At 51.0% G+C, this 27,917-nt stretch overlaps 1 protein-coding gene across 1 annotated transcript; it reads left to right on the forward strand.

The window, feature by feature from the left end:
- Positions 1-275: 275 nt before the first annotated feature.
- Positions 276-27,917, forward strand: CA14 (carbonic anhydrase 14). Its single transcript, XM_056853552.1, has 11 exons — positions 276-387; positions 5,046-5,066; positions 12,528-12,707; positions 16,129-16,271; positions 20,486-20,581; positions 21,379-21,445; positions 22,062-22,219; positions 23,279-23,405; positions 24,766-24,786; positions 26,399-26,483; positions 27,848-27,917. The coding sequence occupies exons 1-11, from the start codon at positions 276-278 to the stop codon at positions 27,915-27,917; spliced, it is 1,080 nt and encodes a 359-aa protein (XP_056709530.1).

Genomic DNA, 27,917 nt, shown 5'->3' on the forward strand with positions numbered 1-27,917 from the left:
GACAGCCAAATGCCAGGCGTCCCCCGCCCGCCCCCCTCTCCAAACACTGCTGGGACTCCCTACACTTGTGGCTGAAGTATTTAAGGCGCTGAGCCCTCCGTCCCCCGGGCAGCTTGCCTCTGTTCCCTGACCGGAGCCACCTTAAAAACCCCTTTGCATCTTTTTGTCCGGCTTGGCGTTGGGGAATCTCCTGACTCCTCTCCAAGGGGGGCCTGGGGCTGGGGGGGGGGGATCTGAGACTGACCCTCCTGGCCTAGGCAGAGGACCAGCCGAGGATGAGGGGCATCCCTCCATCTCCAGCCCCCCCACTTCTGCTCACCTGCCTGAAGATGCTCTGGTTTTCTGTGCTCTTGCAAGGAGTCTCCTTCGCTTGGGCTGCCAGCGGAGGTAAGTTCCCTCTCCAGCCTCTTTGCTCTCCCTGGGGGGGGGGTTCTCTGGGTTTTGGGAGCTTGGGAGGGCAGCTCCCCCCTAGGGCCACCCTCGGCAGCCTCTCAGGACCTCGTTGGGCTTAGGGTTTTGGAAAGAAAATGTTTTTAATCGCCACCGTTCGATAACTGGAAAAATAAAAGTGTTTGGGTGGAAACGGCTCGCCAAGTTTGCAGACATTGAACGTTTCTTCCATTGGATCTTTTCCCCCTACCGACAGCCGTTGGCAAAGGGTGTAGTCGGCTGTGCGGGGCATCCTCGAGGCCTCTGCCTTCCCCAAGGTCCGGGGTGGGAAAAGATGCAGGGCATTCCTCCTGGAGAAAGAGGACTCCTGGGGCACCCATAAACTACCAACATTTGAGTGGGGCAGGAGCTTAGATGGCAGACCAAGCCTCTGCCTGCTGGGCTTAAACCTCCACTTTCAGAGGCAGTCAACCTTGGAATCCCAGTGCCAGGAAGCAACATCAGGAGAAGGCCTTGCCCTCTATGCAGTGTTGTGGGCCCTCCAGAGGAACCAGCTGGCCTCTGGGTGAGACGGGATGCTGGACTGGATGGACCCTCACTGGTCTGCTCCAGCAGGGCTCTTCTGATATTCTTCTGTCATGGGGTCTAAAGGGAACCTCCACATTCAGAGGCAATCAACCTCTGAATCCCAGAGCCAGGAGGCAATCTCAGGGAAAGGCCTCGGCCTCTATGCCCTGTAGTTGGACCCCTAGAGTATCTGGTCGGCCACTGTGTGAGATGTAGGGTTGCCAGGTCCCTCTTCACCATCGGCGAGAGGTTTCTGGGGTGGAGCCTGAGGAGGGTGGGGTTTGGGGAGGGGAGGGACTTCAATGCCATAGAGTCCAATTGCCAAAGTGGCCTTTTTCTCCAGGGGAACGGATCTCTTTCTGCTGGAGATCAGTGGTAATAGTGGGAGACTTCCAGCTAGTACCTGGAGGTTGGCAACCCTACTGCAGGCTCAAAAAAAGTCTGGGGACCCCCAAGTTAAAGAGATCCCGCTAAGCGTCGCAATGCAAGCGACTTGCACTCACAAGGTTTTAGCAAGACAATCGCCGGGTCCAAAACGAGAACAAAAGAGGATGAGCGAGTTACCAGAGGGGGCCCAGCCTCAGGAAGCCGGCCCGGCGGGGGTCCTCTGAGGAACCGCCACACAGAGGGATTCTTTTTCTTCCTGGGGATTATTCACACTCTTCAGGGAAGAGCCTTCGGCATCTAGATGGGGGGAAAAGCAGCAAATTAGGTGCAGCTGGGCCCCAGTGTCTGTACGTGCATTGGTCCTGGGGGCACCCCACTTGGGAGCCGCTGGCACAAGAACCGGACTTTGGACCAGGAACCAGCATGCACCCCATTGGAGGACACAGTCTCCTGAACGTGGGGGTGCGTGATATGCGGTGGTTCAAACTTTATTTCGGGGAGCAGAAGGCACACAACTGTTCCAGTTCCTTATTCAAATCTTCTTTGCAATAGAGGTTTTGGGGGAGGGGGCGACCCAAAAAGAAGCCAGTGGTGCCAGAACCAGTGTTTGGACCAGGCACCCCTGTACATATTCTTGCAGTCTCCCGAGTGTGGGGATGGGTAATGTGGGATGGTCCAAAGATTGTTTTGGACCAAGGCCCATCAAGTCCAGCAGCCTGTCCACACAGTGGCCAACCAGGTGCCTCCCGGAAGCCCACAAGCAAGACGACTTGCAGCAGCACCATCCTGCCTGTGGTCCACAGCACCTAAGATAACAGGCCTGCTCGCTCCTCTGGTCATTTGGCCAGATCTGTTCTCACACTGCAAGAGTAATTTTAGCAACAGCATGAGAGGTCTCTCTCTACAGATCACTTCTCTGCCCTGGGACCTGCTGCTGCCCTTTTCCGTGTAGAACAAATTTAGTTCCGCTTATCTCTTCTATCAACATTGGTTCTAATCTGGCTTTTTGTGTGTATGTGTGTCCAAATTCTCTAGACTTGGGGGGAAAGGGGTTCGGAGTAAAAAAAAGTTAATGCAAAGTTATATTTAAAACAAGTGCAAACACACCCGCTATTTCAAAGCTGTAACTGGAGACGAGGTATTTGCTCTGCTTGTGTGTGTGTGTGTGTGTGTGTGTGACGTGCCGTAAACTCGCAGCTGACTTATGGCAACCCCTTTTTGGGGGGTTTTCATGAGTGCCTTCCTCTGCACAGCAACCCCGGTCTTCCTTGGTGGTCTCCCATCCAAATACTAACCAGGGCTGATAATCACCTACAATGTGGGTGCATGGGTGTGTCGGAGTGACCGTCTCCAACGCTACTGTTGATAAAGGACAGGTTTGAAAGGGCAAGGCAGGGCTAGAGCGTGATTGGCTGGCTGGGACCCAAGCCCCGCCTCCACGCTGGAGCCACCCTATGGTTTGGTGGACACCCACACAGTGGAGGCGGGACTTGCCCTAAAGAGAGCTGGGTTCGAGTCTCAACTCAGCAACGACCATGAAGTTCCCTAGGTAGGGTTGCCAGGTCCCTCTTCACCACCGGCTGGAGGTTTTTGGGGTGGAGCCTGAGGAGGCCGGGGTTTGGGGAGGGGAGGGACTTCAATGCCATAGAGTCCAATGGCCAAAGCGGCCATTTACTCCAGGGGAACTGATCTCTATTGGCTGGAGATCAGTTGTAACAGCAGGAGACCTACAGCTAGTACCTGGAGGTTGGCAACCCAATCCCTAGGTCAGTTGCGGCTTCCTGCAGCCTGAAACAGTACATGCTACTTACAAGTAAGCCCACTATGTTCGTGAAAATCTGTTCAGGGCAAACTGAAGCATCTCTTACAGAAGTGTGAGTCCGAAGGTTTTTGAAAATCCTTTGTAATGAGGGATCCAGTCATTAGGCCTGAGAATGACAGCTATTGAAACAGTAAGGAATGAAAACATGATCTGAATTGTGTTTATTTTAGCCAAATGTGGTGGTACATAATAGAAGCAGTACATTTGGGTCTGGAGGGGGGTCATCTCATGACCCAGTTTTTCTGGAGGGCAGAACAGACCCTGGACCTACTGCATAATTAACTTACAAAATTCACCACCACCACATGTGGTGGGTGCTTTTCTAGATGTCTTTCAACAGGGTTAGACCCTTTTTTGGGGGAGGGGGGGGACAAGTCCATCAACTGCTGTTAGAAGTGACAGGTGAATGAAACCTCCATGCACAGAGGCAGTATACCTCTGTTTGCCTCCTGAGATGACCTGAGGTGGCCAGCAATTTTTTCAGTGGGAAAAGGTTAAGGCAAACTTTAGGGAGGTGGATCATGATGGGTGGCCGTGTTGGTCTGTCTATACCAGGAGAAAAGAACAAGAGTCCAGTAGCGCCTTAAAGATCAAAATTTCTGGCAGGGACCTTTGGCGAGTTTAGGAAGGTGAAACGTCTCGGTGGCAATGACCAGCGGCAACTAAGAATGGAACCCAAGGCAGTCTACCTCTAAATAGTCAGGTGCTGGGGATAAACAGTGGAGGGGCCCCCGGCTTCCCAGGGAGGCATCTGGCTGGCTGCTGGATGCAAGGCTCTGGGGAGGGGTCAGGGTTAGTGGTAGAGCATCTGCTTGGCATGCAAAAGGTCCCAGGTTCAATCCCCGGCATCTCCAGTTAAAAGGGACTAGGCAAGCAGGTGATGTGAAAGACCTCCGCCTGAGACCCTGGAGAGCCGCTGCCGGTCCGAGTAGACGATACAGACCTTGATGGACCAATGGTCTGATTCAGTAAGGATGTGCATTAAGTCAACGTAGCTTCATTGCTACTGCACAATATTTTGCGACCTGGGTGGTGACTGGGGAGCTCCCTCCCAGCAGAAACCTTTTGGTCCATATTCACCCTCATCACCAGAGCCCATTTCCCAGTCTGATTCAGTATAAGGCAGCTTCATATGTACATGTGATCCAGCAGGGCGATCCATATCTTCTTGGGGTAAACTAGTCTGGGCTTCATTGGAAGTGGTGTTGGCCACACAGAAGCAGGTTTTTTATGCCTGTGCTCGTTCCTGGATTTAGGGTTGCCAACCTCCAGGTACTAGCTGGAGATCTCCTGCTATTACAACTGATCTCCAGCCGATACAGATCAGTTCACCTGGAGAAAAATGCCTGCTTTGGCAATTGGACTCTATAGCATAAAAGTCCCTCCCCTCTCCAAACCCCACCCTCCTCAGGCTCCGCCCCAAAATCCTCCTACCTGTGGCGAAGAGGGACCTGGCAACCCTACCTGGATTACACCGTGAGCTTTCTGGTCCCAACATCCTTGGCCAGAAGCTGCTTTCCCCACTCTCTAGGGCAGCCACTTCTGGGGCAGAGGTGATCTTAGAGGCTGAGAGGGGATGGTAAGCGCTCCTTCCCTGGAGGTTTTGAAGCAGAGGCTAGATGGCCATCTGTCAGCAATGTTGATTCTATGACCTTAAGCAGATGATGAGAGGGAGGGCATCTTGGCCATCTTCTGGGCATGGAATGGGGGTCACTGGGTGTGTGTGGGGGGGAGTGAGTTGTGAATTTCCTGCATTGTGCAGGGGGTTGGACTAGATGACCCTGGTCGTCCCTTCCAACTCTAAGATTCTATGATGGGTGCTATGGAGGCTTTCTCAAGCTGTCTTGACTCAACCTTCGCTTCTCATTTTCATTTGCAGCTTCCCACTGGACCTACGAAGGTAAGGAAAGAGCGATTTCCCCTGGATTTACTCTTCTGATGTTCAAATCCCTTCGTTTGAACCACCTTAAGCGTGCCATAAGCCGGCCTCACCTCATATCGGGGTGTGGATTGCTGATGGCTGCTGCTGACTCACCCCAGCACAAGGCAGGCTTCACCCCTGAGCCCGGCTGTGGTGCTCCCGATGCTAGAATATGGGTAAGAAGCTCCTGAGCATGCACATAATGCCTTTTCCTAGGCGCAGCTGGATCCTGTGTATCAGAAAATGCTGGGAAGCGGGGGATGCACAGGCAATTTTGAGGTCCTTCAGGCTTCTGTCTCGAAAGGCCTCCTTAGGCAGAGGTGTCAGCTGGGCAATGTAAATTTAAGGCAGGCCGTGGCTCAGTGGAAGAGCCTTTGCTCAGCATACAGAAGGTCCCAGGTTCGATCCCCAGCATCTTCAGTTGAAAGAACCAGGTAGTAAGTGATGTGAAAGCAATTTTCCTCCAGGCCAGGGATCCTGGAGGGTCCCCCCACCCCCGATCCTCTGGGCATGGAGTAGGGGACAATGGGTGTTTGTGGGGGGGAGGTAGTTGTGAATTTCCTGCATTGTGCAGGGGGTTGGACTAGATGACCCTGGTGGTCCCTTCCAATTCTATGATCCTGAGAAAGACCTCTGCCTGAGGCCCTGGAGAGCTGCTGCTAGTCTGAGTGGACAATATTGACCTTGATGGGCAGATGGTCCAATTCAGTGTAAGGCGGCTTCACGTTCGTTCGTGTGTGTGCTCAAGAGAGGAATGTCCCAATGAATTCTGCTGCATGCCCGTGCACATGATTCCACCCAAAAGTGTTGTATCCGTGGGGAATCAAGAGTGTTGATTCAATAGGGAGAGGGGCCGTAGCTCAGTGATTAAGCATCTGCCTGGCATGCAGAAGGTTCCAGGTTCGATCTCCAATTGAAAGAACCAGGTAGCAGGTGATGCGAAAGACCTGCACCTGAGACCCTGGAGAGCCACTGCCTGTCCGAGTAGGCAATGCTGGTCTTGACAGACTAGGGGTCCTGGCTCAGGATACAGCAGCTTGTGGGTTGGATCCTGCACACCCATTCTGCTAACAGCGGTGCCATTGCTGACTCAAGGAACCTTCGCCTGAACTGACAGGCTCCCACATCCAGGGAGGGCTTGTGCCAGGGGACGGGGTGCTGACAGGGGAACGGATCCAACCCCTTTTCTCTGGGATTAGCAATATTCCTGCGATCATCATATCCTGCAGGGTCAGATGAGGGAGAACATTTGGTGAATGTGTCCAATGCCTTTTAAAAGAGTTTTGGGTATTTCAGATGCGGCCTCAAAGTCCTCCCCATCCCCAACAACACAGCATCACCTCAAGTTGACAGGCAAGCCGGGGGGGGTGGGGGGGTGACCCAGATGCTTGGCACAGCGGCCCCAGTTCTCGCCAAAACCACGGCCATTGAGCCTCTGCAAAGAAACGCCAGCCAAATACTTCCACAATCCCTCAGGGGTCCCAGAAAGGCCCTTTTTGGGTTCCCAGCCTGCAACAAAAAAATCTAGGACACATCACTTAACCCACCTGCTTCCAGGGCACGAGAAAATCAGTTGTTTGCCATTTACAGAGGAGAGTGGCAAATGGATTTTTAAAAAATGTTTAGAAACAAGAGCCACCCACCACCCTGAGGTAATGCCACCCAATCATTTAAATAGCAGCATATGCATATATATATTTTTAAATAGGGGAAACCTTGCCATTCTGGGATAGCCCTGCAGTCATATAAATTGGTTTTTATATGACAGGAGTTTTGTAACATTCTTTTTTTTTCTTCAAATTGCGGCATGGCTTTTTGTAGTTATACAATCAAATGATAACAGTTTCAAACATCAAAGGGACTTATGTTATTGTTCCAATTCAAACCTTTCAAGTACTGTTATCAAATATCATTCTCAACTAACAAAGACTTATAAAAAGAAAACTCTTATAGTGCTTCTTACATTTGTAACTTCACATGATTAACACATTGATTCGCTAGAAACCTCAATAGTACACACACCCCCAAGCCAAATCACCCCCGGGGAATTAAAAAAATCCTTTCCCTTCAGCTGCTGTGTGACTTGCCAAAATTTGTGACACGTAGTTTGATCCTCTGTCAAGACCTTGGGAGTTGTGATGGGACTCCTGTTGGAGAAACAGGTGTCCGCGGCTGAAAAAAATTATCTTTCCCCACTACCTCTAGTTAGAAAGCTGGTTGCCAATTTGCAGATGTCTAATCTAGACCCCGGATCCATGCTCCTTTAATGTCGAAGCTGTGTGTATGTGTGTTAAGTGCCGTCAAGTCGCTTCTGACTCATGGCGACCCTATGAATGAAAGTCCTCCAAAATGTCCTATCTTTGACAGCCTTGCTCAGATCTTGCAAATTGAAGGCTGTGGCTTCCTTTATTGAGTCCATCCATCTCTTGTTGGGTCTTCCTCTTTTCCTGCTGCCCTCAACTTTTCCTAGCATGACTGTCTTTTCCAGTGACTCTTGTCTAGGGTCAGTTCAGGCTTGATTTGATCTATAACCCACTGATTTGTTTTTTTTTTTTGGCAGTCCACGGAATCCATAACACTCTCCTCCAACACCACATTTAGTCCTAGCGCATCATTAAGAACAGCGCTACTCGTACTTGTCCTCTGCTCTACCCCAGTAGCAGATTTAGTGCCATCCGACCTGGGGGTCCCATCTTCCAGCACTATATCTTTTTTCATTTTGGATTGTCTCATCATAGGGTTTTCAAGGTAAAGGTTGGTCAGAAGTGGTTTACCAGTGCCTTCTTCTGCGCAGTACTAACCAGGGTTAGCCGTAGTGGCACTGCCGTTGTCTACGAAAGATCCTCCGCCAGTGTCACCTTCCACTACTGATGCTGCCCAGTAGCTAACCTTCAGGGATTCCTCTGCCCCCATCCCCATTGGAACTGCCTGTTCTCTTCTGCGGATGTGGCCATTGATCCCTTAAGGGGGTGGATGCATCTTCGTCTGGTGTCTCAGCTGTGACCATTCCGTCTTGAGTGACTCTGCTAGGAGTCCAGTCTCTTGATAGAGTCTAGACCCCTTATGGTATTGCTCTCAGCTTTTCTGACACACACAAACCCCCTCACCACGTTAAGGTGTGCATCCAGAAGGGGAATGTCGAAGCTAGATTACTGTAACACATTCTACATGGGGCTGCCCTTGGAGACGATCTGGAAACTGCAGCGGGTACAAAATGCCGCAGGTTGGGTTGCCAGTTCCGTGTTGGGAAATCCCTGGAGATTTTGTGGGTGGAGCCTGAGGAGGGCAGGGTTTGGATAGGGGAGGGACTTCAATGCCATAAGGTCCAATTGCCAAAGCGGCCATTTTCTCCAGGGGAACTGATTTCTATCACCTGGAGATCAGTTGTAATAGTGGGAGCTCTCCAGTCACCACTTGGAGGTTGGCAACCCTATCCATGCCATTATATCCTGTTGCAGTCTCTCCCCTCCCCAAGCCCTCCCTAGACGCCACCCCAAAGTCCCCCAGGAATTTCCCAACCCAGAGTTGGCAGCCTTAACTCGGCTGGACCTGTCCTTTCCCCATGGAGAGCCACAGGTGGGGCCTCACACGGTCCTTGGGGATGACGGAGCTCCTCTTCCACCCCACTGGCCTCAAGGTCCCCCTTTGTCCCCAAACGCCCCACGTAATTCCAAGCGCTGGCCGGGGCCTCTGGCCTGCCTCCCCAGCTGAAATCCGTGCATCAAAAGGCCGAAGGGCCTCTGCTGTTCCAAAGTCCTGCAAAGCTCGGCCGGGCATGCTTGATCCACTCGGGCACGAGGACTGCGAAACTAATCCCTCTTGAATGACGTTGGCTCCTGACAAAACAAAGCCATTGTGGGAGGCTGAGAAGGGCTTAGTGGAGGCAGCGGCAATTCCAGCGGAGAGAGCGAGCTAGCCAGGGCCTGGCCTAGGGTGGCCAACCTCCAGGTGGTGGCTGGAGATTTCTCACTATTACAACTGATCTTCAGGTGACAGAAATCAGTTCCCCTGGAGAAAATGGCCGCTTTGGCAATCGGACTCTATGCCATTGAAGTCCCTCCCCTCTCCAAACCCCGCCTTCCTCAGGCTTCACCCCCAAAACCTCCAACTCGGTGCTGGCAACCCTAGCCTGGCCTGGTTTGCAAAGCTTTACAAGAAGGGTTGGCAGCTTTGGGTTGAGAAATTCCTGGAGATTTTGGAGGCAGAGTCTGGAGAAGGTGGGGTTTGGGGAGGGGAGGGACTTCAGTGAGGTATGATGCCATAGGGTCTACCTCCCAAAGCAGCTGTTTTCTCCAGGGGGACTGATCGCTGTCTTCTGGAGTTCAGTTGTAATCTCAGGAGATCTCAAGCTACCACCTGGAAGCCGGCAATCCTATTTGCAGGGGAAGACCATGCGCACCCCCCTCCATGTGTGGGAGAAGGTCAGGGAGCCTGAGGGCAAGCCAGACAGGCAGAAGACCCCCTCCCCCAGGATCTCAATTATTCGCACAATGCACCTGGAAGCTTGCGAGCCCCTGGCCATGCCATTCGTCAGGGTCAGGCTCCTCTGACTGGCACTGCCAACTCTAGGTTGGGACATTTCTGGAGATTTAGGGATGGAGCCTGGGGAAGGCGGGGTTTGGGGAGGGGCCTCAGCCAGATATAATGCTGTAGAGTCCTCCCTCCAAGGCATCCATTTCCTCTGGGGGAACTGGTCTCTGTTGTCTTGAGAACATTATAATTCCAGATCTCCAAGCCCCGCCAAAGGGCTGGGAACTCTAGCAGCTCCGCAGGGTCCCAGGCAGAGATGTCGGGTTCCAGCCGTATGCAAAGACAAGCAGACTTTAGTGATAACAACTCAAACGCTGACTGGTTTCCTTAATTGGGCAACAGCCCACAAGATGAAAAGAACTTTCCCATCCTGGCGAACAAGTTCCCGAGGAGGCCCACCTGTGCATCACCTTTACAAAAGACCTTATTTCGGAAACTATGTCTGTAATAAGTTGACTTAGTCCAGAAGGCTGCATGTTGCATTTCCCACAAGGCAGGGAAATTGTCTTCCTTGCCCTTTGCACAATTCCTACCCCCTTGGGTTGGCAATCTCCGGGTTAGTCCTGGAGATCTCCTGAAATCACAACTGATTTCTGGATGGCAGCGATCGTTTCCCTTGGCTGCTTTAGAGGGTGGGCTGTATGGCATTATGTCCCATTGAGGTCTCTCCCCTCGCCAAACCCCACCCCCCAAATCTCCAGGAATTTCCCAAACTAGAGTTGACCAGTTGCATGGACAGCAGAGTCTCTCTTTCCCAGAGTCCTTGTGCATTACAGACACAGAAGCCAGTTGGCGTTGCCAACCTTCAGGCGGGGCCTTGACATCTCTCAGAATTACAACTGGACTGAATGCTAACCCCTCTATGGTGATGCAAGGCAGAATTTTGAATATACCATACCCAGAAAGGGCTTGTCCTTGCTCTATGGATTCATTAGCTCATGCCCTTTTGGAATGCCACTTTTATGAGGAACTTAGATCACGCTATATCTTTCCCCTTTTAATATATAAATCTAATGCCTTTGTGTCTGGTATAATGCCTTTTTTATTAAGTGACAGGGATCCCAAGGCTACATTGTCAGCGGCAAGATTTATTTCAGTCCTTATATCCCTCAAACATTAGATTTAAAATTACACTGCTCACGATCAATGGATCAAGGAGCTTCCAAGGGGTAAAGGAAAGGAACACATGAACACACGAAGCTGCCTTTTACTGAATCAGACCCTTGGCCCATCAGAGTCAGTATTGTCCACTCAGACCGGCAGCGGCTCTCCAGGGTCTCAGGCAGGGGTCTTTCCCATTGCCTACTTGCCTAGTCCCTTGAACTGGAGAGGCCGTGGATTGAACCTGGGACCTTCTGCATGCCAAGCAGATGCTTGACCACTGAGCCACGGCCCCTCCCCAAGGAAAGAATTACAACTGGTCTCACAGAGACAGAGATCACTTTCCCTGGAGAAATGGCTGCTTTGGAGGGTGGACTATATGACATTACAAATAGGGGCCTGTGAAACTTGTGTGTGGGGAATCCCATCTCCCCCTCCCCCCCGCTCACCTTCATGGTCTCCTGAGTCTGCAGAAATACCTGTTGGTGGGAAATGTGTCCCCTATCTGCGGATTAGCTATCTGCAGGCAAGGGGTAAATTAGATATATGGATACCTCGCTGAGGCCCCTCCCCATACCCTCCCCTCCTTAGGCTCTACCCCAAAATCTCAGGAAGTTCCCCACACAAAGTTGGCAGCCGTACCTGCTGGAATGACTTCCATTTGCCAGGTTAAAAGATGGCAACCTTAAAGTCTCTAGGCAAGGCTCCCCGTACATGCCCAGCATTTGAAAGCACTCCAGCAGCAGAGAAAAGCGCAATGGCAAAGGAGTGGGGGAGGAGGGGATGTTGGGTCTGATCCAGCAAGTCCGTTCTTCTGAAACACCTGCCCATCCTCTCTTCCATTTCCCCCTGGTTTTGGGGTGTTTCTGGGCGCAGACCCACACGGCAGCAAATTGGTGATGGCTGGAACTGGCTTTGGAGAGGGGTTTTATTTTTCTCCTTTTGGGAAAAAAATGCGTGTGGGACAACTTCAGGCCTCAGGCCGCTAGAACGACAGCTCTGCGGGTCAGGCCAAACAAACTGCTTTATCCTTGCTTCCCCGCTTGGAAACAATCCTTCCAGCCAACCGAGGGCTGTGCCAGCAATTTGCATTCAGATGCACGGGAGCGTGGAGCTGGCTGCCCTCGTTGCTGGACTCCGCTGCCGCATCCGGGGACACGAACGGCGCCAGGCCTCTTTCAGAAAGAGGGAACCTGCCTTGCCTTCTCGCAGCCTTTTGAGACAAAAGACGGGGAGCAGAATCAGGACCAGGGGCCAAAGCTGGGAGGCCTGCGAAGGCCCGCAAACGGAGGTCCCACCATTATTGGGGAGGGGCTGTGGCTCAGTTTGTAGAGCATCTGCTTGGCGTGCATAAGGTCCCAGGTTCAATCCCCGGCATCTCCAGTTAAAGGGGCCAGGCAAGTAGGTGATGTGAAACACATCTAGCCTGAGATCCCGGAGAGCCGCTGCCAGTCAGAGTAGACAATACTGACTTTGATGGACCGAGGGTCTGATTCAGTATAAGGCAGCTTTGAGTGTTTAGAAGGTGAATAGATCCTTTCCCCAGCATCTCCAGTAGAAAGACCAGGCAGTAGGTGAGGGGGAAGACCTCTACCTGAGACCTTGGAGAACCGCTGCCAGTCTGAGAAGACAACACTGAGCTTGATGGACCTGGTTCAGTGTAAGGCATCTTCATCTGTTCGCTTCATGTGTTCAAGAGTGTGTCTCATGGTTGAGATGAGGCTCAGGATCGTCCCCCCACAGCTCCCCCCTTCAAAGCAAGCGTCCCAAAGGCTGATAGGAACTTTGCCACTCGTTCTATCTGTCCAGGAGCCCACGGGCAAGAACGCTGGCAGGAGACGTACCCTGACTGTGGGCGGGAGGCCCAATCCCCCATCGACATCCAGACGGAGTCAGTCCACTATGACCCCTCCCTGCGCCCCATTGAGCCTGAGGGATACCGCAGCCCTGGAAGCGAGAAACTGACCCTGACTAATAACGGGCACACAGGTGAGGCTCTTCTGGGGCTTGGCGTTTCTCCTTCCCTTGGCAGATGTCTTTGCTGCTCTGTGGGCTGGGAGGAGCTGAAGCCCTCGTGAAGGACACAGAGCTTTTGGCTGCCTCTTTGGAACCCGTCGCCCCCCAAGTCTCTTCCATGGCTACTCTAGGCATGAAACATTTATGGTTCTGAGGAGCCCCTTTCCCACAATTCCAGAACATTTTGGGGGAGGATTTCACCTGCACCTAGAGTTGCCAACTTCCAGGGTGGGCCTGGAGATCTCCTGGAATTACAACTGATCTCCAGGTGATAGAGGGCAGTTCCCCTGGAGCAAATGGCTGCGTTGGAGGGTGGTCTCTATGGTGTTATACACCACTGAGTTGCCCTCCTCCCCAAACCCCAACCTCCCCGGGCTCCACCCCCCACAAAGCTCCAGGAGTTTCCTGACCCAAAACTGGCAACCCTGTTTGCGCTAGAGAATGTTTTGTGGGGCGATGGAGCATGGGCAGGTGTTCTGCTGGTAACTCTGGGCCATGCTTTTTTGTCTGTGCCCTGGTGTCGCTGAGACCACCATGTTGGTGCTTCAGAGCTGCCAGCCCTGACATCCCATCTGGGTGGCACCTAGGGTTGCCAGCCTCCAGGTAGTCTAGAAAATATCTACACCTATGTTGCAAAGTGTACTAAACAAAAGAAGAAACAGCACAAGACTCATATATTATGACAAAATACCCAATGCTTATTTATGTGTGATAACAATCACTCAATTGTAACAACAAATCACAATGTGACAATCTTATAATTTCTCTATACAATAAATATTCCTATATGCAATGCAGTGCAATACAAAAGCATGTACTTCCAATAGAATACAAATAGTGCGTGCTACTGGTAATAAGGTAAGTATAAGCTGCGTCAATAGTGGGCCGGAGCCAGAAGTGGCTGTGAGCTCCTGTGAATGCTGACAAATTCTCGCTGTAGTGGAGAGCTCGAAGGAATCACTAGGTTGAAGTGAAACGGGGTGGGCAGCATCAATGGTTGTAAAAAAGCTGCGCGTGCAATTCACCAGCCGCTTAAGAAAGAAGTGGTGAAAAACAATGGACGTTGGTAAAAAGGCTGCTAACAGCTGCTGGAAATTGAACTTGCCGGCACTTTGCCGGGAGACCGGGAGAAGGAAATTGCCCTGCAATAGCCCTACAACATCAAAGGCTTAACAGCCCAGGAGGGACCCGGGAGGGGGGAGAGTTACAGCTGTGGAAGAGAGCTCAAGGGAGTCGTGTAGTTGAAAAGAAACGGGCCGGGTAGCACCAGCGGCTGCAGAAAACTGCACATGTAATTCACCAGCCGCTCAGAAAAAAAGCGTTGAGAAACAATGGGCCTTGTTACAGAGGCGGCTGCCCGTGGCTGGAGCTGGAGATAGAACTTCCCAGCAGGAGAGCCGGGAGTCCGGGAGGTGGCAATTGCCCTGCAAAGCTCTGCGACATCAAATTTAAGGCAACAGCTTAACGAACCGGGCAGAGCCCGGGGAGGGGAGTGGAAGAAAGAAGCGGCAGCTCGCTGATGGAAGTAAACTTCCCGGCGGGGAAGCCAGGAGTCCAGAAATCTCAGTTGTGATGCTGGTAACCCGGCAATGCCGGAAACCCAGGAGGGGTCCCGGGAAGAGGTGATTGGAAACGCTTTTTACGGAATATTCTTGCATTTTCACTAATAATTTAGCCTCATCAGCCACTTCAAGTCCAAATTGCTAAGAGGATCCAATCTTTCTCACGCAAGTTGCCCGCCCCATTTCACTTCAACCTGGTGATTCCTTCGAGCTCTCCTCTACAGCGAGAATTTTGTCAGCATTCGCAGGAGCTCACAGCCACTTCTGGCTACGGCCCGCTATTGACGCAGCTTATACTTACCTTATTACCGGTAGCATGCACTATTTGTATTCTATTGGAAGTACATGCTTTCGTATTGCACTGCATTGCTTATAGGAATATTTATTGTATAGAGAAATTATAAGATTGTCACATTGTGATTTGTTGTTACAATTGAGTGATTGTTATCACACATAAATAAGCATTGGGTATTTTGTCACAATATGTGAGTCTTGTGCTGTTTCTTCTTTTGTTTCGCCTCCAGGTAGTGGCTGGAGATCTCCCACTATTACAACTGATCTCCTGGCAACGGAGATAAGTTCCCCTAGAGAAAATGGCCGCTTTAGATATTGGACTCTATGGCATAGAAGTCCCTCCCCTCACCAAACCCTGCCCTCCTCAGGCTCCGCCCCCCAACATCTCCAGGTATTGCCCAACTCAGAGTTGGCAACCCTACTGACATGGCAGTGAAACCCCTGTACAAGGGATGCCAACCTTTTTCAGCCCATGGGCACCTTTGGAATCCTGACACTGCGTGGTGGGCACAGTCATGGGACGCCTGGCACAAGATGGGTGCCACCCAAGCAACATTCTTAAAAGTCTGCCCAGCCAATCAAATCTCCAATGTCTAATCAGAAGCTCTGCTGGGCAAAAGCCCTATGTGACCACGCCCACTTTCTAAAAACCCTTGGCAGGTGCCAGGAAAGGTGTTGGTGGATGCCGTGGCTCCCATGGGCACAACTAGGGTTGCCAACCTCCAGGTACTAGCTGGAGATCTCCTGCTATTACAACTGGTCTCCAGCCGATAGAGATCTGTTCCCCTGGAGAAAATGGCCGCTTTGGCCATTGGACTCTATGGCATTGAAGTCCCTCCCCTCCCCAAAGCCCACCCTCCTCAGGCTCCACCCCCAAAATCTCCCGCCGGTAGTGAAGAGGGACCTGGCAAACCTAGGCAGAACGTTGGGAACCCCTGAACTACACAGTTACATAGGGTTGCCAGCTCTGGGTTGGGAAATACCTGGTGATTTTGGGGCGGAGCCTGAGGAGGGTGGGGTTTAGGGAGGGGAGGGACTTCAATGCCATAGAGTCCAATTGCCAAAGCGGCCATTTTCTCCAGGTGAACTGATTTCTATCGGCTGGAGATCAGTTGTAAGAGCAGGAGATCCCCAGCTAGTACCTGGAGGTTGGCAACCTTACAGTTACAAGATCTTCTGAAACTATTCTGTGGAAGCAGACTGCTGTCCTTTGTGTTTTCATTCCATTGGCCAGTAGCCTTCATGCTTTCCTTAGTGATGCCTCAAGGACTAGAAGCTTGCTTTAATACAAAACAGAATGTATGAGGCTGAGAAACTTTGTGGTTCTGAATTCCACACCCCTGGAATAACTTTGGAGTTTTATTGGTGTTTCTGAGGAACATACCAAGTCCTGCTGCATGGTACTAGTTCCCGAATGGACACGATTCTGCGGCAGGCACAACTTGCCCCCCTGCCTGGCAACAACTGCCTACAAGCCCTGACTCTTTAGCTCTGCCCACCCCCTGGACTAACGGCCTGCTCGCCTCTCTCTCCCGCAGTGCAGATGTCTCTGCCCCAGACGATGCGCTTACACGGCCTGCCCAAGGTCTACTCGGCTGTTCAGCTGCACTTCCACTGGGGCAGCCAGAGACACACGGAGGGGTCAGAGCACCGGGTGGACGGCCGGGCCTTCCCTGCGGAGGTAAGTGGGACAGGTGGGACCTGTGTGCACGCAACGCACAATGACGTCACTTCTGGGTTTACCCTGGAAGAGCCGGCATTGCGTGGGACGCTCTAGCGCATTCCGCCAAAATCCTTTATGGAAACCATAGAGTTGGGGGGGAGTGCTAGAGTGCCCCCATTGCAATGTCGGCGCTTCTGGGATAAACCCAGAAATGACATCATCACGCTGTATGTGTGGAATGCCCCCCCACCTGGCCTGCTTCTGCCCACCAACCAGCTGAGGGGCGGCAGGCAGCCCGGTTAATTGGCAGGCAATTGCCCGCCAAAACTGGGCATATGGGAATCCTACCTGGAGAATATGGCTGCTTTGGAGAGTAGATGCTATGGCATTATATCCAGCTGCATTCTCCACCCCCGTTCCTCAAACCCCACCCTCCCATAAGAATATAAGAAGGGCCCTGCTGGATCAGTCCAAGACCCATCAAGTCCAGCAGTCTGTTCACACAGTGGCCAACCAGGTGCCTCCCAGACTCCACCCCCCAAATCTCTAGGATTTGCCCAACCTAGATCTGGCAACCATATGACGAAAGCAGGGAGGCCTGGCTCTGCTCATTTGTGGGACTGCTCAAGAAAGGCATAGGAAAGGCCCTGCTGGATCAGACCCAGGCCCATCAAGTCCAGCAGTCTGTTCACACCGTGGCCAACCAGGTGCCACTAGGAAGCCCACAAGCAAGACAACTGCAGCAGCATCACCCTGCCTGTGTTCCATGTGTGTGTAAAGTGCCGTCAAGTCGCAGCCAACTTATGGCGACCCCTTTTGGGGTTTTCATGGCAAGAGACTAACAGAGGTGTTTTGCCAGTGCCTTCCTCTGCGTAGCAACTCTAGCACCTAATATATTCAGCATGCTCCGCTGATCCTGGAAAGAATAGGTATGCATCATGACTAGTATCCATTTTAACTAGTAGCCGTGAATACTCTCTTCCATGAACATGTCCACTCCCCTCTGAAAGCCTCCCAAGTTGGAAGCCATCACCACATCCTGGGGCAGGGAGTTCCACAATTTAACTATGCGTCGTGTAAAGAAATATTTCTTTTTATCAGCTTTGAACCTCTCACCCTCCAGCTTCAGCAGATGACCCCAAATTCTGGTATTATGAGAGAGGGAGAAAAGCTTCTCCCTGTCCACTCTCTCCAAACCATGCATAATTTTATAGACATCTATCATGTCCCTTAACCGCCTTCTTTCCAGGCTAAACAGCCCTAAGCGTTTCAACTGCTCCTCATAGGGCAGTTGCTCTAGTCCCCTAATCATAGAATCATAGAGTTGGGACCACCAGAGTCATCTAGTCCTTGCACAATGCAGGAAATTAACAACTACCTCCCTCCCCACATCCCCAGTGACCCCAACCCTCCCCCCGCCATGCAGGGATCCCACAGTCAAAGCACTCCTGACAGATGGCCATCCAGCCTCTGCTTAAAGACCTCCAAAGACGGGGACTCCACCACCCTCCGAGGCAGCGCATCATTTTGTTTGCTCTTTTCTGCACCTTCTCAAGCTCTGCGATATCCTGTTTTAGGTGTGGTGACGCAGGATTTGGGCAGGATTAACGCCCCCCTCACGGTCCCACAGAGCAATGAGGGATTAACCGGGGCAATCAGGGAGAATTAAGACTGGGGCGGGAGGAGAGCCCCTTTTCCATAGCTGGCACGGAGGAGCACCTGAGCTGACCTGGCAGCATGGGATTCTTAACCAGATTAAGGCGCATGGGAAGCGTGTCAAGCCTTAGAAGGCTTGGGGACAGAGGCGGCCCAAAGCTGTCCAGGGCTCTCCCCTTCCACTGGACAGCAGAGAGGTCAGTCCTGGGGGAAGTTCTCTGACACTGGCCTCAGGAACGTGCACAGCAGCTACACGAGAACACTTTCTTGCAGCCACATGGCTCCTCCCTGTGAGCTTCCCAGCACGTCTCGCCAGGGCCAGACACCAGCGGGAGACCCCACGCGAGGACAGGTGGGTGGGGCTCCATTTGAAAATGAAAACAAACTTGCTAACACTTTCACCCTCCTGACAGCCCAAAGCAGTTAGCAAATCAATATACCAATTTCAGGCAAACACGTAGCCACAATCAATAAAACATCCTTTGCAAAGGAAGGTAAAAATCGCACTCTAATCTGGAATCATAGAGTTGGAAGGAACCACCAGGGTCCAACCCCCTGCACAATGCAGGAAATTCATAACTACCTCCCCCACACCCCCAGTGACCCCTACTCCATGCTCAGAAGATGGCCAAGGTGCCCTCCCTCTCATCATCTGCCCAAGGTCATAGAATCAGCATTGCTGACAGATGGCCATCTAGCCTCTGCTTAAAAACCTCCAGGGAAGGAGAGCCCACCACCTCCCGAGGAAGCCTGTTCCACTGAGGAACCGCTCCAACTGTCAGGAAGTTTTTCCTAATGTCTAGACGGAAACTCTTTTAATTTCATTTCAACCTGTTGGTTCTGATCCGAACTGGAGAACTGGGTTCAATTCCCCACTCCTCCACATGCATCCTGCTGGGAGACCTTAGGCTAGTCACAGTTCTCTCCGAGCTCTCTCAGCCCCACCTACCTCACAAGGTGTCTGTTACGGGGAGAGGAAGGGAAGGAGATTTTAAGCCTGCTTGAAACTCCTTAAAGGTAGAGAAAAGCAGGGTATAAAAACCAACTCTTATTTTTTCTGGGGGAGAAAAAGTCCCGTCCTTTTAACAGAGGCTTTATGAGATATACCTAGTGATGTTACTGACCTCCATGTCATGGAAAGCTTCAGCTGCCAATTTATATGTTAAGCTGATATTAAATGGACAGGACATTTTTCTCCAGGTCTGTTGGGAACCCCAGATGCAGATGGAAAAGGCCCTGCCGGTAACATTGGCCTTTTATGCATGGGTTGTTCCCATCGCGGTTATCCCTCAACTACTTCGGGGCTTTGTATTAATTATGCATGTATTTTCTGACCTTCAGAAGTCACCTTGCTCTCCCCTCATGTTTCTCCTGCGTTTTCAGGATGCTGTTTTACCCCGAGTTTAAAGTCTGCCTTGATCCCAAATCGAAAGCCGGTCCTGTGCATACTTGTCACATCGGGTTTTTCTCCCCACACCCGTTGCTTCTCCCTCCTGCGTGTCTGTCCCCCTCATCCACCCCCTCCCCTCGAAGCCATTATCCAGTGCACTGGCAAGAGAATAATGCTGGAATGCGGTGAGGCTGCTTATTTGGTCAGTTTCATAGTGAATGTGGGTCAGTTTCAGTTCTCGGCAGGATGGAACAGAGCCGAGCTGATTTGACGCCCTCCCCTTATACTCATCCTCTTTTAAGCCTCTGGTTTCTTTTTTGTGAGTGCAAGACAACCGATGGAATGATGAATGTCACAAATGACAGTGCGAGTGTTTCTATGTTCTTATGTCCTCTGCATTGAGTTACGCAGAAACAAATTGGGCGGGGGGGGGGGGCGTCCGGACCATTTTCTGCTTCGGCTGTAAAATGGCAACTCGGTCCAGATAAAATTAAAGAGTCCTCCTTTGGGGGCTGGTGATGTATTAAAAAAACACACACACCACAGCCAATTACAAAGCAGCATCTTCAAGGGGTGGGGGACTCACCCATGGTTTAGTAGCTCCGCATTTTAATTGGGGGTGGGTACATAGTTGACCACATGGCACTCCTGGAATTTCTTTGCGGCTAAAGTCCCTGTGCGTCGTGTTCTGAGAATTCGAATGCAGATACTGTGCAGTTAGAGAGCAGCAGGTACAGCAGAAACGGACCGTGCATAAAAGGCCATTGTGTGGAAGATGAAATAAAAACTACTGTAGTTTGGGGAGGAATGTGGAGAAGAATCTGTGGAAGCACATGAAGCTGCCTTATTCTGAATCAGACCCTTCATCAAAGTCCGTATTGTCCGGCAGGGGTCTTTCACATCACCTACTTGCCTGGTCCCTTTAACTGGAGATGCCAGGGATTGAACCTGGAACCTTCTGCGTGCCAAGAAGAGGCTCTACCACTGAGCCACGGCCCCTCCCCTCCCTCAGCAACCTAGCTTAGTGATACACTTTTTGAGATGGGCACTAGAACGGTATCTCAGTGAGAAAGGTGGACTATAAGTACCGTAAACAAATAAAATACTGCCGGATATTTTTTTTTTTTAATGAAGCAGCTTATTGTCATGGGAGCTCTTTTGAAATCCTCTTTCTCTCTTTTTTCAGGTTCACATTGTCCATTTCAACTCAGAGAAGTATGCCAACCTGAGTGAGGCGAAACACCACGCAGACGGGCTGGCTGTGCTGGGGATCTTTCTGGAGGTGAGCTTGTGCCCCAGACACAAAACCAGAATGCTCATTTAAAAGACTTGGGTGCTCCTACAAGCCCCCCCTCCCCACCAGGCCTCTGCCATTTTAGAGTCACAGCATATGAAATGCAAATTGCTGTATCTCTCTCCTCCCTCCCCAGTATCAAAATTGGGATGGAAGCTCCTTGGGGCGGGGGCCTGGCCTGTTTGTCTGAGGCTTTGTTGGCCGGTCATGTGCCAAGCGCATTAGAGCGCTGCAGAAATAAGGAGGACCAGCACCAATGGGCTGAAATGAAATCAAAACTGTTTCCAGCTAAACATTAGGAAGAGCTTCCTGGCAGTCGGTTCCTCAGTGGAACAGGCTTCCTCGAGAGGTGGTGGGCTCTCCTTCTTTTGAGGTTTTTAAGCAGAGACTAGATGGCCATCTGTCGGCAATGCTGATTCTGTGAACTTGGGCAGATTATAAGAGGGAGGGCAGGAAGGGTTGTGTCAGTGTTTGGCTCTCATGGCCCTTTCTTACATGCCCAGGGAAATGCTGATTGCCACTTTGGGGTCAGGAAGCAATTTTCCTCCAGGCCAGATTGGCCAGGGATGCTGGAGGGGTTTTGTTGTTGTTGTTTGCCCATCTTCTGGGCATGGAGTAGAGGTCAATGGGGGTGCGGGGAGGGAAGGTAGTTGTGAATTTCCTGCATTGTGCAGGGGGTTGGACTAGATGACCCTGGTGGTCCCTTCCAATTCTATGATTCGATGATTCTAGCTAAATTAACACAAGTAAGAAATGCCCGTCTTGTTGCTTCATCTATCTGGCAGGTCGGCAACTCGGAGAACCTTGCTTACAGCCACATCTTTGACCACTTGGAAGACATCGAGCATGCAGGTGTGATATCCCTCGCGTCCCTGAAGGGCAGGCTGGCCAGTTGCACGTTCCAGAAGGGTTTTTGAAAGGCAGAGAATAGATCACTGCAGTCAGGCGGAAAAGGGACAGAGTGTAGTGCGTCCCTCTGGGCAAAAGAATGGCGTATTGGCGAGATTTGTGCAGGCAGGAGCATGGGGGGGGGGGAGAGAGAGGAGGAAGACCATGTGCTTGGGTTGCCAACCTCCAGGTGGGGCCTGGAGATCTCCTGGAATTACAACTGATCTCTAGATCACTAGAGGACAGAGATCAGTTCCCCTGCTAGGGAGGGAGGACTGTATGGCATTATACCCTACCGAGGTCCATCACCAAACCCTGCCCTGCCCGGACTCCACCCCCAAGTCTTTAGGAATTTCCCAGCCCAGAGCTGGCAACTCTAATCGCCGCTCTGAAGGAAATGCAGCTGTTGGGGCCTTGAGGTAGAAGACACAAAAACCTCCCGGGGCTCAACTTCCCTGCAGGGTCTGGGATGGGGAAAAGTCAACAGAACCAAAGGGGAACAATGCTAAAGACATGGACTTCGTGTTTGGGTGTTTCATCCCCTCTCTCTCTCCCACTCCTCCACCCCTGAACTTGCCAGAGCAGGAAATCTCTCTCTCGCCCTTCAACATCCGCGACCTCCTTCCCGCGCACCTGGGCCACTTTTTCCGTTACAACGGCTCTCTGACGACCCCGCCGTGCTACCAGAGCGTACTGTGGACTGTCTTCCACCAGACCGCCCGCATCTCCACTGACCAGGCACGTATCCCATCAGCCCTTTCTTCCCTTTGGCTGCCAATTCCATAAGCCTTGGAGAACGGCGTGCGCATCTTCCAGCATTGTCCCAAATTACTTTGGGCATCACTATGCTAGAAGGTTATGTTGTTTTGATGGGCGCTTAGGTGTCATCGCTTTCCCCCAAGGAATCCTGGGAAATGTAGTTAGGGAGTCTCTGCCAGAGATCCTCACCCCCTTCCTCGCAGGGATACCCATGATTCTTTAGGGAGAGTAGATGACAAACCAGTTTTAAGACTCTGGGGTCCATTCTCACATCCACTGCCTCTATTTCAATTCTTCATGAGAGCCAGCGTGGTACAGTGGTTAAGAGCGGTGGATTCTAATCTGGTGAACCGGGTTTGATTCCCTACTCCTCCACATGAAGCCTGCTGGGTGATCTTGGGCTAGTCATAGTTCTCTCAGCCCCACCTATTTCATAAGGTGTCTGTTGTGGGCAGAGGAAGGGAATGCGATTGTAAACTGGTTTGATTCCTCTTAAAAGGTAGAGAAAGTCAGCATATAAAAATCAACTCTTCTTATGTATTGCTCCTTTGGATGTTCATGGAATCTATTTTCCTCCCCTGGAAACCCATTTAGCACACCACTAACTAATTTCTTCAGCCTTCTATTCTTCAATATTTTAAAATTTGCACTTCTGATTAAGTTAGAATGACAGTCAGAACTTATATGGAATCTCCTGGGGTGAGGGCTTATAGATTCTATGTGTTCTGTTGGGTGCCCAGTTTTCTAGACACTGCACAAATAATAAATCTATATTTGTATATGTCCTGGAGATGCACTACATGTGCCTGGACTGGATGATTATCCCTCCAGCAGTGTCTGAGATTTCTCAGCCTAAGTCCTGGAAAAAGAGAAAGAAGTAGGGTTCGGCTGGGCTGGCCACCCCACCATTTGGCCGGTGCTACTGCAGTTCTGCAGAGGATGTGGCACGAAGGGAAATGACTGGGATGCCCGCCCCTTACATGGCCCGGAGGGGCTGTTGCATCAGAGGAGTGAGGAGGGGCTTACTTTCTCTTCCAGCTGGAGAAACTGCAGACATCGCTTTACTCCACAGAAGATGACAAAACTCCAGAGCTGCCTCTTGAGGATAACTTCCGGAGGCCACAAGACTTGAACCGCCGCCTGGTGTTCTCTTCCTTCCCGGCAGGTTGGTGCACTGAGGGAGAGGTGGGAACAGGGGGTATATTATGAGGCTAAGCAGATTTACTCAGAAGCAAGGCCAGGGGACACAGGGTGAGAGCAGCTGACAGGCCTCACCTCTTTGGGGCTTGATTCGAGTCTGGTAGCATCTTAAGAGACCAACAAGAGATAATGTTTGAGCTTTTGAGAATTAGAATTGAGTCAGAACGGGGAAAACAGGATTAATCCTGGTATATATAATCGATCCCAGTTATCCGCATCTAGCGCTTTCTTCCCATCTCATTCCCCAACTATTTAGGACAGCGGTTCCCAAACCTTTTGAGTCATGGAGCACTTTTCAGGAGAGAAATTAATCACGGAGCACTAATTTTCACCTAGCATCTATATACCAAACCGAATGACAGTAGGATTTCTACTTGATACTTACCTACACATGGTTCATGGCTGCAAAAATTCACAATTTTGAGATCTTGTCACATTTATTTTTCTTTCCAATCTCTTCACAGAGCACTAGCAGATGTTTCGCTGAGCACCAAGTGCTCCGTGGAGCACAGTCTGGGAATCGCTGATTTAGGGTTAAAAGACCAATGGTGGAGAATGCGGGCATTCACCACCATTGATTTTTTTATTAGATTAATTATAATAATACCAGCAGCTGCTGCACGACTTTGCAGCCTTTGGTGCAAGGGGCTCAGGGTAACTTGTCATCCTATCCTCTTGCCCCAGGGGCTTGGCTCGGATCCATCTGGACCTGAGGAAGCTCCTCAAGGTCTCTGCCAGAGCACACCTCTAATACTGCATAAGGGCATTTCCACTGGAGACTTATAATGGATGCAGTCCCAATCAAGTCTGCTGTTCACCTCCAGAACTCTGGGATGCCCTTCTGGAGCACGCCTGTTTATCCCCATCAGTATTCTGCAAATCAAGCCAAGACAGTCCTGTCCTGTCGTGCTTGCAGACATGAACGTTCCCTTTCCCCTCCGCCATACATCCTCCCTTGTTGCTGCTGCTGTTTTAAAAAATAGCAAAGCTTTTAGTGTCTCGGGTTTACCACTTTGTGAACTAAAACTGAATGTGGTGCACAGGTAACGTAAATAAAGGAACAGTCCGTGTATGAAGACACTCCAGGGTGGTAATCCTAGGCCCTCTAACCTCCACCAAATGCTTAGACCAGGATCAAACCACCAGTGCTCGGGGATAGGGGGATGGTGAGATTTGGTTATTTGAAGAACACCTTCTTGGAACATACAATTCCCTAGCCAGAGCCTTGGAGATTTTTTTAAAATATGGGGGAGAGGGGATGCATCTCCTCAAGAGTATAGGGAAATAGATCTCTTCTTAAATTGCCCTCCCTCTTTCTTTTGCAGCACCCTCTGGATATTCTGCAGGTACTGCCTGACCCCTTGTTTGTTCGGTTGGGGGGTGAGATTGTGTTACAGTTGGGAGAACCCCAAGGGAGGAGGGTAAGAGGAGAACGTGATGTTGGGGGAGCCAGGGGAGACAGAGGAACCCTCAGTTTGAGCGGGGGGTTGAGAGGAGAGGAAGAGAGGAAGAGCATATGGTGGGTGGATCCAAGGAAGGAGACTGCTTGGTAGTGTTGGGGGGGGGGAGAGAATTTGGCTGTGGAATCGAGCATTTTCCCATCAGCATGAAATACAAAGGTAACCCCCCATCCAGTAGCATACAAGGGGCTTCCTGTGGCCGCAGTCTAAGACTCAGAACTAGCTATCTGTAAGGGTGCCAACAGGCCTGGAGAAAGCCATCCAGTCCCTGTAATAGAGACTTAATACCGGCAGTTATAGCTTTTCATGGCATGGAGTTAGATGACATCCCATTAAGAGTATTATTTTTCTTCAGGCCTGTTGGCAACCCTGGCTGCATTATTTTAAGAGCTTTCATTAGTAAATGTAGCACTGACAAAGAAGACACTGATGAGCACCTAGCAGGCATTACCTGTACGTATCGGTCTTTTGGCACTGAGGCCTCTATTGGCTGAGCTGCTGTGATGTCATGGAGTTTATTGCTAATACACAGGGATGTTCATTCACATTCCCAGCTGATCAGGGAAGTTCTGTAATCCTGCCTTTTGAGATAGCTTTTTTCTTAAAAGTCTGCCCTGGCCCAAGGGAGATGTATGGGCTTAGTTGAGGAGTGCTGAGTTAGACCCAAGATGTAGTGGAAGGGGCCGGGCTGAAAGAAGCAGACAGAGTGAGTGCATCATGGACGGAGGCGAGATTTTCACAGGGGCCTTCCTGGCTCACAGCTCTTGTGCCTGCTGATGCATATGATGCATATTCCCTCCTCCATATGCACCACTCTTGGGAATCTCCTGTTGCTTTCTAACCCTCTCCTCAAATTAGGGTTGCCAGGTCCCCCTTCACCATTGGTGGGAGGTTTTTGGGGCGGAGCCTGAGGAAGGTGAGGTTTGGGGAGGGGAGGGACTTCAATACCATAGCGTTCAATTGCCAAAGCGGCCATTTTCTCCAGGGGAACTGATCTCTATCAGCTGGAGATCAGTGGTAATAGCAGATCTCCAGCTACTACCTGGAGGTTGGCAACCCTACTGCCGGCAGGGGATGGGGGGTAGGGTTGCCAGATCCAGGTTAGGAAATTTCTGGAGATTGGGAGATGGTGCCTGGGGAGGGCAGGGACCTCAGTGGGGCACAATGCCATAGAGTCCACACTCCAAAGCCATTTTCTCCAAGGGAACTGATCTCTTTAAGCTGGAGGCCAGTTGTAATTCTGGGGGTCCCCAGGTCCCACCTAGGGCAAAAACGCATGGTCGCTTTAGACTCTTTTATTCCATGTTTCAGCCAGGATTCAGTCAGGATCCAACGCACATTCGGCGAAACGCATGCGTTTTATCCTGGCTGAAACACGGAATAAAGGAGGCTAAAGTGACCATGCGTTTTCGCCCCCAGAGGCTGGCCCCCAGCCCTCAAACAGCACTGCCTTCCTGGTGAATTCCGAGCCAGACTTTGCCTTCTGCTTCTCTTCCAGGCAAGATTGTGGCCATCATTTTCGGGGTGGTTTTGGGCTGCCTCATCCTCTTCCTTGCTGGCTGGATTATGGCAAGAAGAATACGGTGAGACGCAGGTGGACACGGGAGGCCAAGCGGTTCCATTCTTCCCACAGGAGGTATCACCCCGCCCCACTAACCGCACTCGGCAGCAAAAGAGAAGGGGGAAAGGTCTACCCAGTGTGTGTGTGGGGGATGCCCCATAGCAATGATACACATGGGTTTGGCCTAGACCTCTGTGCTCTTGCTTGTATCAGCACTAAGTTGAAAACATTTTTTTGGTAAATTTCGGGTTTGGGTTTATTGGGCCCAATTTTTTTTTGTAAACCCAGAATAAGCCGAATACCCACATCAGTAAATATTGTTATTTGGCTTATTTTCGAGTTTACTGAAAAATTTGCGCCCATTATAGTCTATGGGGATTTTTTTGAAGTTCCTTTGGGGGCATTTTTGGAAGTAGAGCCCCCAAATTTGCAGCTTAGCTGCAAGGGACTCTCCTTAGATGGACACCAAAGTTTGGTGAACGTTGGGAGAGGGGGTCCAAGTCTGGGACCCTAACAAAACCAGTAAAAAAAGATAGAAAAATGGGAGAAAGCACAGAGCTGTAGCCCCTTCCAACTCTATGATTCTATGAATGGAGCAAAGGCGAATAGCCGAACCTGGAAAAGTCGAATTATTCGGGAATCGCCTATTCAGTTTTGGAAAGATTCCCAGGTTTTGGTGTTCAATAAACCCAAAGCCCAGAAATTACCAAAACGGTTAATCGGGACCAAGCTTGGATGCAGCCAATACTTTCAAGAAGGCAGGGAGGGAGGAGGGGAGGGGGAATGATGAGACCCCTCCCTCAAATACTGGAGATTGCTGTCCGTCCACTGGGATTGCACGACTAATATGGAAAGCACAGAAGAAGAGATGGCTAATAGGATGGAAGAAGACCGAAACTCAGTCAAGGAGTTGGATCAGCAAGAGATTCATGACTCACAAGAGAAAGTGGTGATTGGCCCCCTAATCTTGATCCTTCACATGAGCAGTGGATGTGAATCTGGAGAACTGGATTCGATTCCCCACTCCTCCACATGAAGCCAGCTGGGTGACCTTGGCCTAGTCACAGCTCTGTTAGAGCTCTCTCGGCTCCACCTACCTCACAGGATGTCTGTTGTGGGGAGGGGAAGGGAAGGAGATTCTTCCTTAAGTGGTAGAGAAAGTCAGCATATAAAAACCAACTCCTCTTCTTCACAGAGAAAGTTGGCATATAAAAACTAACTCTTCTTCTTTCTGAAAACATTTGGTAGGCACCAGGAAAGATGATGGGGGGTGGGGTACCATGGCACCTGTGGCTCTTGGTGGGGACCCCTGCTGTAGCCTCATGACTGTGAGACCTCCAAGGTTTCTCCTGCTGTTCTCACTTTTTCTCTTCCATCCTGAACCAGGGAGAAGACCATTCAGGACCAGAAGGGTGTGGTCTTCAAATCCTCATCACCTCGACCCCCTACGGATTAA

Source organism: Euleptes europaea, chromosome 7, assembly GCF_029931775.1.
Source record: "Euleptes europaea isolate rEulEur1 chromosome 7, rEulEur1.hap1, whole genome shotgun sequence".
NCBI classification, from domain to species: domain Eukaryota; kingdom Metazoa; phylum Chordata; class Lepidosauria; order Squamata; family Sphaerodactylidae; genus Euleptes; species Euleptes europaea.